The following is a 14,500-nucleotide window of genomic DNA, read 5'->3' on the forward strand; positions in this document are numbered from 1 at the left end:
AGGGGGAATGGGAGGGAATGATAACTGCTATGTACTTTCTTTGTCAGGTGGTGAAAATATACTGGAATTAGCGGTGGACAGTACAACTTTGTGAACATACTAAAAAAAAAAAAACTGAATTACACACTTAAAGTGGGTGAATTGTATGGTATATGAACTGTATCTAAATAAAAAAAAAAATAGATTCCACTTTCAGTCAAGACAGAATAACACCGACCAAGTTTACTATAACATCTGCAACAACTAAAAAACAGCAGAATACACATCCCCCTTTTTTTAGAGAGAGAGAGACAGAAAGAAAGAGAGAAAGCAAGCAGGGGAGAGGGGCAGAGGGAAAGAGAAAGAGAATTCTAAGCAGGTGCCACACCCAGCATGCAGCCCGACATGGGGCTCAGTCCCATGACCCTGAGATCATGACCTGAACCGAAATCAAGAGTTGGACACTCAACTAACTGAACCACCCAGGTGCCCCTACACCTTCTTCTTAAGTACACAAAAATCTATTTACCAATACAGAAAATACTTATGGGCCATAAAACAAATCTTAATATTTTTAAAGGATTTCAACTAAATACAGAGTATGTTTTCTGACCAAAATGGAACTAAATGAAAATCATTAACACAAACAAATATTTGGAAACTACAAAACAACAGATGCTCAAAATAGAAATTACCTAATAAATTAGAAGGTATTTTGAACTGAATGAAAATGAAAGCACAACATATCTCATCTTATGGGTTGCAACTAAATCTGTATTTAGAAGTAAACTTATAACACTAAAATACCTATATTAGAAAAGATAAAGGTCCCCTATCAGTGACCTCAACTTCTATTAAAAAAAATTATAAAAAGAACAAGTAAAACCCAAAGTCAGCATCAGATTACAAATAATGAGTATCAGAGCAGGAATCAATGAAACCACAGAAAACAGAAAAAAAAAAAAAAAAAGAAACATACACGAAAACACTAGAAGCTGATTCTCTGACAAAACAAATAAAATTAATGAACATGTTGTCAGACTAATCAAAAAAAAAAGGGGCGTCAGGGTAACATATTATCAATATGAGAAATGAGAAAGGTGATATCCATCACTAACTACATATTCTACAAATACCTAAACATTAAGGGAACACTATGGTCAACTTTATGCCATTATGCCATTTATGCAACAAAATGGATGAAATTGACAAACTCCTTGAAACACACATACTAAACAAAATTCACTCAAAATATAATCTATTTTTATTAGGGGATTATAGTTAGAGTTTTCCACAAAGAAAACTCAAGGCCCAGATGGCTTTACTGGTGAATTCTGCCAAACATTTAAAAATAATTAAGTAATGAGAATTCTGTATCAAGTCTTCAGAATATTAAAAAGACAATATAAGTACTGGAACTAATAAGTGAGTTTAGAAAGTTTGTGCAATACAGACAAATATGCAAAAACAGGACAGAGAATTAAAACAACAACATGGTATCACTAGATTTCTACTAGAATGTCTAAATGTTTTTTTTAAATTACTATACCAGATGTAAAGGAGAAACAGACGAAAAAACAGCAGACTTCAATAACCCATTTTCAACAATGGATAAATCATACAGACAGAAAATCAATACGAAAACATTAGAATTGAACTACACCTTAGATCAAGATTTAGACATACACAGAATAGTTCATCAAACAGCAGAACAGACATTCCTCTCAAGTGCACACAGAACATTCTCCAGGATAAATCATGCTAAATCACAAAACAAATATTAGCAAATTTTAAAAGAGTTAAGGCATACTAAGTATCTTTCTGACCATAATGGTGAAAACTAGAAATTAAACAGAAGGAAAACTGGAAATTTCACCAACATATCAAAATTAAATAATACACTCTTGGACAACTAATGGGTCAAAAAAAATATCTTGAAATAAGCAAAAATGGAAATAAAACACATGGGATGCTGCAAACACAGTTCTAAGCAGGAATTTTATAGCAATAAATGCCTATGTAAGAAAAAAGAAAGATCACAAAAAAGCAACAGAACTTAACACATTAAGGAAATAGAAAAAGAAAAACAAACTAAACCCGAAGTTAGCAGAAGAAAGGAGACAACAAAGATCAGAGCATAAATAAATGAAATAAAGAATACAGAAACAATAAAAAGGATCAATAAGACTAACAGTTGGTTTTTTGAAAAGAAAAAAAATGACAAGCCTTTAACTAGACTAGCAAGGAAAAAAGAGAGAAGATCCAAATAAATAAAATTAGAAAAGAGATTACAAATGATACCACAGAAATACAAAGGACTGTAAGAGAAGACAGTCTCTTACACACCAACAAACTAGACAACTTACTTTTTAGTATAACCTACCTAACCTGAATCATGAAAAAATAAAAATTCTCAATTGGCCACTAACAAGTAAGGGGACTGAATCAGTAATCAAAAACCTTTAAAAAAAAAAAAAAAAAGGAGCGTGTAGGTGGCTCATTCGGTTGAACTCCTGATTTTGGATCAGGTCATTATCTCACAGTTCGAGAGTCTGAGCCCCATATCAGGCTCTGCACTGACAGAGAGCCTGCTTGAAATTCTTGCTCTCTCAACAATAAATATTAGAGTGAGAGAGAGAGAGAGAGAGAGAGAAGCCCAGGATCAAATGGCCTCAGGGGCTTTAAATATTTACCAAACATTTAAAGAATAAACACCAATCCTTCTCAAACTCTTCCAAAAAACTGAAGAGGAGGGTACATGCCCAAATTCATTTTCTGAGGCAAGCATCACCCTAACACCAAAGCCAGATAAGGTATTACAACAGAAGGAAACTACATACCAATATTCCTGATGAATGTACATATAAATATTCTCAACAAAATATTAGCAAATCAAATTCAGCAGCACATTAAAAGGATCATACAGCATGACTAAGTGGGATGTAGCCCTGAGATACAAGGATGGCTCAGTATACACAAATCAATAAATGTGATATACCACATTAATATAATGAATGATAAAAATCATATGATCACCTCAATATATATAGAAAAAACATCTTTTTTTTCTATATATTCAACATATAATTCTATAAACTCAACATCTTTCACAATAAAAATTCTCAACAAACTAAATATAGAAGGAATATTATCTCACCAATTTAAAGGCTGTATATGACAAGCCCACAGTTAACACCATACTCAATGGTGAACAGCTGAAAGCTTTTCCTCTGAGATTAGGAACAAGAGAAGGGTAACTACTCTCATCACTTTTATTTAACATAGTACTGGAGTCGTGACCAGAACAATTAGGCAAGAGAAAGAATAAAAGGCATCCAAATTGAAAATGATGAAGTAAAATGGTGTCTGCTGGCAGATGACATGATCTTTATACATAGAAAACCCTGAAGATTCCACCAACAAACTGTTAGCACTAATAAATGAATTTAGTAGTTTCAAGATATAGAATCAACAAACAAATATCACTCACATATCTACATACTAACAATCAACTATTTAATGCCAAGTTACAATAGCATCGAAAACAATAAAATACTTAGGAATAAATTTAACCAAAGAGGTAAAAGATCTGTACACTGAGATCTACACAATATTGATGAAAGACAATGAAGAAGACACAAATAAATAGAAAGATACGCTGAGTTCATGTACTGGAAGTCTTAATTTTATCAAAATGTCCATACTACCCAAAGCCATCTATAGACTCAGGGCAATCTCTATTAAAATTCCAATGGCATTTTTCACACAAAGAGAAAAAACAAACCTAAAGTTGTATGGAACCACAGAGAAAGAAAAACAAAGCTGGAGACATCACACTTCTGACTTAAACTATATTACAAAGTTACAGTAATCAAAATAATATGATATTGACATAAAAACAGACACACAGACCAATGCAACAGACTATACAGCCCAAAAAACCCATACATATGTGGTCAATTAATTTACAACAAAGGATCCAAGAATATTCAATGGAGAAAGGACAGTCTTTTCAATAAATGGTTTTGGGAAAACTGGATGTTCACATACAAAATAAACAAAATTCACTTGAAATGGATAAGACAAAAATAAAGAAATAAATAAAAGCAAAAAAAAAAAAAGAAAGAAAGAAAGAAATGGATAAGACTTATAAACATAAGACCTGAAGAAAAACAGTGAAAAACTCCTTGACCTGGGTAGTCATTTTTTTAGATATGACACCAAAAGCACAAGCAACAAAAGCAAAAATCAACGAGTGGGACTAAATCAAATTCAGAAGCTTCTGCACAGCAACAGAAATCAACAAAATGAACAGGAACCCTAGAGAATTGGAGAAAATATATGCAAACCATAATTTCACAAGGGGCTAGTATCTAAAATATATAAGGAGCTCATGTAATCAGTTAACAATAACAACAAAAAACCCCAAATAATCTGATTTTTAAGGGCAAAGAATCTAAATAGACATTTTCCAAAGATATACAAATGGCCAAAAAAATATATGAAAGGCTACTCAACATCACTAATCATGAGGGAAATGCAAATCAAAACAGTAGTGAGAGATCAGCTCATGCATACCAGAATGGCTATTATCAAACACAGACAGGAAATATCAAGTCCTGGTAATACGTAGAGCTAAATGAAATGTGGAGGTAAGCTTTACAGTTATATGGAGTAAGAGTTCTGAGTAGAAGGCATAAAACATACAAGGCAGAGGCGGACTTGGCGTATTCGAGGAACAGCAAAGAGATGAGTGTGACTAGAACAAATATGCGTAACAGAGACCACAGTACAGGATGAAACTGGAGAGAGCCGCTTGCGCCAAATCACAGGGCCTGGAAGCAACAAGGCCTTGGCGTTCACTAGAAGTATGCTGGAAATCGACTGGAGAGTTTTGAGCAGTTGAGTATTATGAACAGATGATACATCACATAATTTTCTTTATAAATTTTCTTTCTACCCTCTCCTTATTTTGAAGGATATAACAGAAACTCAGAAAAGTACATACACATATAAGACTTACAACACTGTTTGCCGCATTTTGACTTTAAGAATACACAGACAAATAATAAAACATAACCAGGACTACAGAATAAAGGGTACATACAACCAATATGACAATATAAAAGCATACAAGCTGACAGAGGTGTGAAACAGAGATAAAAAGGTGGAGAGAAGGGGTGCCTGGCTGGCTCAGTCCATACAGCATTCAACTCCTGATCTCGGGGTTCTGAGTTTAAGCCCCATGCTGGGTATAGAGATTACTTAAAAATAAAATCTTAAACAAAAAAGGTGGAGGGAAGGATGAAAGAATTAAAAGTCTCTACCTTACAGAATGGAAATTCAAGAGATACCGTCTATAAATGACAGAAAAACAAAAGGATGTTTATGTATGTTGTTTAGTGTAGAGACTAAGAACAGTAATATAAAAATTCTGAGAAGCCTACATCTTAGAAAGTGAGAGAGTTCTATAAATGAGTTAAATTCTCTATCATGGCAGGAACTCAGTAGATGATGTTTGAAGTTGCCAATTCAAAAAAGATCAATGTAAGAGTATTACATGGAGATACAAAAGAAATCATCAGAAGATCTGAAATGAAAAATGATTCAAAGAGGTTGTTTTTGGAAAAAAGGATAGGAATAAGGGAGAGTGAGACACATCTGTTACTTTTTGTTATGATCCATTTGAACCATGCGCATATATTATTTTGGTCCGCTCCCTCCAAAAATGGTTTTTAGCTTTAAAATAAATACATATACCTGAACTGTATTTATAGCATAATTATAATTCCATAATAGCACACTGGAAATACAAAGTATATAAAAACAAGTTAAATGACACCACAAGAAACCAAACTAGTATCTGGAATGTGTGACAGTCTATAGGAAAACTGACTTACACTCTGTAACAAGTCAATGGCAGGAACAAAGAAGGGGAAGCCTGCTCTACTTTAATAGTGATTTGAGAGGCAGGGCACTTATGATGAGCACTGGGTGTTGTATGCAAGTAATGAATCACTAAATGCTACTCCTGAAACTAATATTACACTGTATGTTAACTAACTAGAATTTAAATAAAAACTAGAAAAAAGAACAGGCATGGCAATCAAGGAATAAACTTTGCCTGGAACCTCTTTTGAACAAACAACTATAAAAAGACATTTTAAATAATAAGAGAAATTTAATTATGGACTGTATATCAGATGATACCAAAAATATACTGTCAATCTTGTTAAATTACATAATAGCATTTTGGTTACATAAGAAAATGTCCATTGCTTTTTGGCTACACACAGGAGTGAAATGACATAATATCTAGGGTATTATGATATTCTGAGAAAAATGAAATGGAAAATATGTCCCAATATTTAAAAAAAATTTTTTTTTAATGTTTATTTTTGAGGGCTAGAGCGAGCGAACGAGCATGGGAGGAGCAAAGAGAAAGGGAGACACAGAATCTGAAGCAGGCTCCAGGCTCTGAGCTGTCAGCACAGAGCCTGATGCAGGGCTCAAACCCACAAATTGTTAAGATAACGACCTGAGCCAAAGTCGGACGCTTAACCAACTGAGCCACCCAGGCGCCGCAAACATGTCCCAATCTTGATAATTGCTAAATCCACCTGATGAGTATATGAAAAAGCATTGCCTGAAATTTTCAGAACAGAAATTAAAAGGAAAAGGATTCTGTTTTGGCCCTGTTAAATCTGGCATGCCCATTAGACATGCAACCAGTAGAGAGCTGGATACGTGAATCTGGAGTTTGGGGAAGAAATAGAGAGCTGGAAGTCATGGTTTTTTAGCCGTGGGACCGGATAGCATGTCTCAGAAAAGTGAAGAGAAAAGAGGGTGGGAGGAGCCAGGACAAAGTCGCAGTACATCCAACAACTGAAGGTCAAGAAGCGGAGGAGTCAGCTAGAGGACAGAGAAGACGCAGTGAGTCAATGAGATACAGAGAGATCCAAGAGAGTGTGGTGTTAGCAGAAACCAAGAGAAAAAATATTTCAAAAAAGAACATGTGTTCAATTAATGTCTAAATTTCCTGAGAAGTAACCACTAGTAATCATTAGTGACCTTCACAAAAGCAGTACCGTTGAGTGAGAGGGAAGCCTTTTGATAATATTAGAAAACTCATCTGTACTCTTAAAAATCTCCCACATACTTTTCTAAAATCAAAATAAACTTTATGTTTTAACGTCAAACTTCATTCTCCCATTTTTTATTACAGTTATTCATAATCTCTTCAAAGAGGATGGGGCATTTCATCAAATATTGAGCACTTGGTATTAAGGTCCTTCATAGTGGAGAATTAATTATTACTTACACAGCCATCATGCACATTCAGGGTTGCTTCAAGTTTCAATCTTTGGATAAATTCTCTTCTTCCTGTTTAAAAAAAACAAACTAAATAAGTTATAAGTCATTCTTGATGAAGAAAGTATAACAAAGAAGTTAAGAGCCCAGGATCCCGCATGAGGCAGCTCTAACTTCAACTCCCACTTAGAAGCTGAGTGATACCACCTCAGCCCTCATTCCCTCATTAAGTAGTTCCTGCCTACCTGATGTTGTTATTGCAAGGATAAAACAGTTCAAAGATAGAAAGGGCTTAGCACAGTGGCTGGACCACAGTAATCATTCACACATATATTCAACCAATATATTGAGTACTCATTCCATTCCAGGTGGTGTTCTAAGAGCTAGGAGTACAGTGGTAAAATAAAACAGAAAAAGAACTCTGCACTCTAATGAGCTTATTGAAAGACAATAAACAACACGTCACCTGATGAAAGTGTCAAATGGAAAAATAGAGAAAGAGGATAGGACTAGAGGTGGGGGATAGGGTTTTGAACCTTAAATAGGTGGGCAAACAGTGTTTTGTTAGATACTACCTACTTTTAAACACATCTCAATTTCAGAAATGTTAAAATATTTTAAAGTTCATTTTACAATGAAATGTACCAGCAAAAAAATAAAATAAAATCAGTCTAAATGTCCATCAATAGCAGAATTATAATACTGCAAAAATAGAAATCATTTTGAAAATGAGAAATGTTTCCCTTTAAAAAATGAATCATCTTTATCAAAGAAAGACCAAAAAGCTTCATGTTTATTCAGGAGCTGTAATGAAAAGAAGCTGAATATATGACAAAGAACGATAATTAGCTAAGTAAATCAGGCTGATGAGATCTCAAATAAAATTAAATTTGACTATGCTCTCTGTACACTGTCACCAGGGACAGATTTCTCTACACTTTCTTGCCATTCGATGTAAATATGAAGATCTTCTTGAGAATGAACTATTTTCTTTCTTTGTGCTTGCTTATAACTGGTAAGATGGCTAGGTAAAGGATGAACATGTGGGTTAAAGAATTTTTCTTTTTTTCTTTTTTTATGTGGGGGGAATGTTCTATGGTTCTAAACATTGGAATAAGACAACCTACAGAAATTCAGTATTTTCATGAATTGGTTGTACTTTATATAATTAACTTTTCAATCTGATTTTCAGTTTTAAAAAGACGCTAACTGTACTAAATAGATAACATTAAAAAAAAAAATGTCCGCCCTTCAGCCAACGCAGGTTTGGCAATCCTACTGAGTTATAATTAAGAGTTAAGATCATATTATCAACATGACAACAATTAAAATTCATTAAAATACAAGGACGAGGGGGAGGAGAAGAAGAGAGAAGAGAGGAGAAGGAAGAAGAACCAAAAATTTTTCTTGAAAATTTTTAAAATCTAGGTTTGAAAACACAGCTGTAGCCATCTCTGCCTAGAGAAAATGGTGGTAGGACATGAGAGAACAGAAGACAAGGTGAGTTCTTCGAGCAAGAACTCTTACGTATGAAACCTGCACATAAAAACATGCACTGAGACTTGGCAGTTAAATAGCTCCCCAATGATTTCTGTATGTGACTTTGGAGATCAAAATGACTGTATTGTCCACATACCTCATTAAATGTGCTTCCAGAAACAACTAACATAAACCTCCTCTACCCTTTACTAATTAAATGTACTACCAAAAAATAGGCGCTGACAGATGCCCTAAAATAAGAATCGTAAGGTTAAAAAGCTGAGCCCCCTCAAATTAAAATAAAAATAAACTCATACCTGTAGTCAAGAACTATGAAGTCTAAACTACTCACAAGCTAACAAGTACCTGCCACCATCTCATGAATGCTGGCAGAAGACACAAGACTCCTAAGTCAGAAGCAAAGGATTTTTCTCCTTAATCAATGCAAGCTTCAAGTTCACATAGGCTCCTTGTCCCCCAATTCCCACAGGGCAATGCGGAGCAACCTAGGTAAGTACTGGATATGCTGGGGGTTTGAATCAGAGCTGGAGAACCCTGAACTGAGGAAACCCAAATCTTACAAAAGATCAAGCAAACTTGTCTGACCTTTTTCCCAAAGAGTGACATTATCTGCATTATACTGGGCAATAAATAAATCTGCCCTCTGCTCCAGAGAGAGATATTATAACTTCCAAAGCTGTTCCTTGCATATACATTATTGAAAACATAGTCCAGAACAAAGCAGCCAGTGCCTCTGCTCACAAATGTGCAGAAATGCAAGACGCATGGAGAATCGTCTCCCAACAATTACACACTTGTTATGGATGAATTTACCTGCTGCTGTGGCTTCCTACTCAAGTCTTTCTTGCAACCCATGCTGCCTCTCATAATTCCATCACTGCTTTAACATTCTACTCTTTATTAACAGACCATAAGCTCAATAAAAAGAGAAACACTCTTGATCACCCGGGTACCCTAAGTGCCTAGAACAGTGAGGAGGACAAAATAAGCATTTAATATACATTTGCTAAATCAGTGAATAAGCAAATAGGATCATGATACTCGCTCTGTTCTATAATATGTCTTCTGTTGGGTGAACATCTTTCAATGACAATAAATATACAGCTACTGCTCTTTTTATAAGAGCTATTGCTCATTTTGAATGGTTATATAACTTACTAAACAGCTTTGCAACTTACTTATTCACATACCTATCTCCCTTAGTAGACCGTGAGATGCTTGAGATAAGTGTTAGACCAGGTTTAAATACCTCCTTGGAACATACTATGAATAAGCTGGGCAAAACCTAACTTCTCAGAGCCTTAGTTTACATTACATTTGTAGAAGTTTTACATTTGATGGGTACACATTTCTTGTCAGGAGCAAATTAATTAGCATTCTCAAAACTTGTGGACCTGCTGATATGCTCTACACTTAAAATGAGTTCTCTCCCTATACACAGGTGGGATTGTTCCAAGTTAATACTGCCTGAAAAGAGAGAAAATCATTTTTCAAAAATGACCTCATTTAGGAGTTGAGGTAAGTCCAGCTGATTAAAGAAAAACAGTAAGGCTGGTGATATTGAACAGCAGAGATGGAAAAGCATTTTAACAAAATTTTTCACTTTACTTCATTCTATTGTCCCTTTGAACTACTTTGTCTTTAAAGCCAGACTTTCTGGTCATCTCCACATGCCGCCTTCCCTAACTCACTGTCAGCTCTTCTTTCCCCTGCACTGTCCCTTGCCCCCTCCTCTCCATTGGTTTTGTTCTTAGAAATCATAGGTCATCAGTAAATCCAGTGGGCCCTTTTAAGACACATTTTTCATGACCTCATAGTATTATCTGTCACAGCTGACGCCATCTTCTTGAAATAATCTTCTTCTTTGGTCCCCATGGCATCTTACCAGATAACCAAGAGAACTGAAAATCAAAGGGTGACAAAACTCCTTTGAGGTGAGACAGAACACAGAACGGTTTCATCTTGGACAGAGCACAGGACAAAGAGGCAGCTGCCATCAAAGTGCAGAAGGAGCACACTGTGAGATGTAAACAAATGCTTTAAGGCCAACTGTGGGCTAACAAGATGGCTGAATCTCTGAGATCCTAGACACAGGCAAAGTCCTCATTCGGTCACCGGCTCTTTTCTGTTAGCTTCCACCAAGAACTTGCAAGAAACACTGGAAACAGGGCAGGAGACCAGAAAGAGTCCCTCTCTGGCAGGACACAGGCATGAAACCCCACTCACGTTTCAGGCCATTCTCTCAGGGGAAACAAAAGCCGCAAGCCACTGCAGAAACCCAAGCTAAAAATGGCCTCAGTAAATGTCTACTACCGGTGAGAGAGGCAGGAGACCCTCACCATCATTTCAGGCAAAGGGCAACTGCCCTGAGAAAAGGATAAAAGCAGACACTGCCTATCCTTCAGGGAAAGGCAGGAAACCCCCTCCCATCTGATAAATAATCAATATGAAGTGTGGTGGCACTGAAATGTGTCAACTCACACTGAACTACCTTCCCAGAATCCCTTCCCTGTAGATTTCGCCTTAGGATGAATCACCAGCCATTTTTGCACAAGACTGATGAATGAAGTACAATTACAGCCAATACTGACTTTGCACTCAGAAGGTTGGAGCAAAGCTCATGCTGCTTATACGTGTTGTTGTGTATCTGCTAGCTCACCTTCTTGGAATGAGCAGCAACTGGGCCTAGGAGTGTATGTAATAATAAGTTTATGTAAGTTTATGTAATAATATTCTAAATACTTGGTTGTCATTTCAACAATCTCCACAGCACCTTCACCGGCAGATTCCATCTCAAGAAACACTTTCTTTGTTCACCCGTAAGAAGCAACTCCTCATCCACTCAAATCCTGTGATTGCAACAATTCATCCTATCTTCAGGCTCCACTTATTCTAGTTCTCTTGCTATTTCCACCACATCTGCAATTACTTCCTCCACTGAAGTGTTTAACCCCTCCAAGTCATCCATAAGGATTAGAATCAACTTGTGCCAAACTCCTGTTCATGTTGATATTTTGATCCCTCCCCATAAATCAAAAATTCTTAATTTTTTCAAAAATTCTTAATGGCATCTAAAATAGGGAATCCATTCCAGAAGATTCTCAATTTACTTTGCCCAGATCCAACAAAGGAATCACAATCTATGGCAGCTATGGCCTTACAAAATGCAATTCTTAAATAGTAAGACATGGAAGTCAAAATGACTCCTGGATCTAAGGGCTTAAAATGGATGTTGTGTTAGCAGGCATGAAAACACTCATCAGAACTCTTGAATGACCAGGTGCATTGTTAATGAGCAGAAATATTTTGAAAGGTATCTTTTTTTTCTGAGCAATAGGTCTCAACAGTGGGCTTAAAACATTCAGTAACCATATTGTAAACAGAATGCTATCATTCAGGCTGAAGCACAGATAAAGTAGATAAAGCACAGATAGAGTAGACTTAACACAATCTTTAGGGGCCTAAGATTTTCAAAATGGTAAATGAGCACTGGCTTCAACTTAAAGTCACCAGCTGTATTAGCCCCTAACAAGATAGTCACCCTGTCCTTTGAAGCCTTAAAGCCAGGTATTGACTTCTCCTCTTTAAATATGAAAGTCCTGGATGGCATCTTCTTATAGAAAACTATTCGTTAGAAGGCTGTTTTATCTACACTGAGAGTCTGTTATTTACTATAGCCACCATCGTGCTAGAACTTCTGGATAACATGCTGCAGTTTCTACATCGGCACTTGCCACATCACCTTGCACTTGTATTCTATGGAGATGGCATCTTTCCCTTAAACCTCATGAACAAAAACTCTGCTAGCTTCAAACTTTTCTTTTTCAGGTTTCTTACCTCCCTCACCCCTTACGCAGTTGAAGAGAAGAATGTTATTAGGGCCTTGCTCTGAATTAGGATTTGGCTTAAGGGAAAGTTGCAACTGTTTCATCTTCTATGCTGATCACTAAAACTTTCCCCATATCAGCAATAAGGCTGTTTCACTTTCTTATCCATCACGTGTTCACTGGAATATCACTTTTAATTTCCTCCAAGAAATTTTCTTTTGCATTCACAACTTAGCTACTGTTTGGCACAAAAAGGCCACTTTTCAGCCTATCTCAGTTTTCTTTTTTTTTTTTAATTTTTTTTTTTTTAATGTTTATTTATTTTTGAGACAGAGAGAGACCAAGCATGAACGGGGGAGGGTCAGAGAGGGAGACACAGAATCCGAAACAGGCTCCAGGCTCCGAGCTGTCAGCCCAGGGCCCGACGCGGGGCTCGAACTCACGGACCGCGAGATCGTGACCTGAGTGGAAGTCGGACGCTTAACCGACTGAGCCACCCAGGCGCCCCTCTAGCTTTTAATTTAAAGTGAGATATGCAGGCGCTCCTGGGTGGCTCAGTTGGTTAAGTGCCGACTTCAACTCAGGTCATGATCTCACAGTTCCTGGGTTCCAGCCCCACATCGGGCTCTGTGCTGACAGCTCAGAGCCTGGAGCCTGCTTTGGATTCTGTGTCTCCCTCTCTCTCTCTGCCCTTCCCCCACTCACGCTCTGTGTGTCTCTCTCTCTCTCTCAAAAATAAACATTAGAAAAAAGTAGATACGCAACTCTTTCTTTCACTTGAAAGGAACATGGTAGAGTTATTAATTGGCCTGATTTCAATATTGTTGTTCTCAGGAAGTAGGTAGACCCAAAAAGAGGGAGACACAGGGAACAGCTGGTCAGTGGAACAGTCACAACACACACAACACTTATCGATTAAGTCCACTGTCTTATATGGGCACAGTTTGTGGGGCCCCAAAACAATGACAATATTAACATCAAAGATTACTGATCACAGATCAATGTAACAATGATAATAATGAAAAAAGTTTGAAATATTGTAACAATTACAAATTCTTACAAATTCTGTGTCACAAAATGTGACACAGAGACACAAAGTGAGCAAATGCTATTGGAAAACAGGTGCTCCATGCAGGGTTGCCACAAACTTTCAATCTGTAAAAAACGCAGTATCTGCAATGTGCAGTAAAATGAAGCACAATAAAACAAGATATGCCTGTACTGGAAGTTTTAGCCAATGTGATATTGCAAGAAAAAAAAAAAAAAGACATACATATTGGAAAGGAAGAAATAAAACAGACCCAACTGGAAGATGACATGATTTTGCATGTAAAAAGTTCCCAAGATTATACCCCCCCCAAATCCTAGAACTATAAGTGAGTTCAGCAAGGTCACAGGATACAAGATCTGCAGATACACAAAGTTGCATTTTTATATATTAACAATGAACGTGTGAAAGTTGAACTTAAAACACAAAACCATTTGTAATTGCTCCAAAGAAAATTAAATATTTAGACATAAATATAAAAAATAAATATAATGTATCCTGATCATTACAAAACGCTGATGAAAGACACCAACAACTTAAACAAATAGAGTATACCATGTTTATGGATCAGAAGAATCAACACAGTGAAAGACGTCAGTTCTTCCTAATTGATATATAAATCTAATGCAATTCCTATCAAAATTTCAGTAATTTGGGGGTATGGACAAGCTTGTCCTACGATTCATATGGAAAGGCACAAGATATAGAATAGCCAAAACAATTTTGAAAAAGACAAACTAAGGGGGGAAAAGATCACTCAATTTGATGTTAAAACTTACTATATAGCTACAATAAGCAAGACAGTGTGGTATTATTTACAGAAGAACACACACAC

General features: G+C 36.3%; 1 protein-coding gene across 7 annotated transcripts in view; it reads right to left on the reverse strand.

Moving 5' to 3' along the window:
• DCAF6 (DDB1 and CUL4 associated factor 6) overlaps positions 1 to 14,500 on the reverse strand; it is a 132,716-nt gene that overhangs the window by 109,224 nt on the left and 8,992 nt on the right. For all 7 annotated transcript variants that reach the window (XM_027046136.2, XM_027046133.2, XM_027046140.2 and 4 more), the window contains exon 2: positions 7,301 to 7,362. In XM_027046136.2, coding sequence (XP_026901937.1) covers positions 7,301 to 7,362 — 62 coding nt within the window. The remainder of the gene's footprint in view (positions 1 to 7,300; positions 7,363 to 14,500) is intronic.

This window comes from Acinonyx jubatus, chromosome E4 (genome assembly GCF_027475565.1).
Source record: "Acinonyx jubatus isolate Ajub_Pintada_27869175 chromosome E4, VMU_Ajub_asm_v1.0, whole genome shotgun sequence".
NCBI classification, from domain to species: Eukaryota; Metazoa; Chordata; class Mammalia; order Carnivora; family Felidae; genus Acinonyx; species Acinonyx jubatus.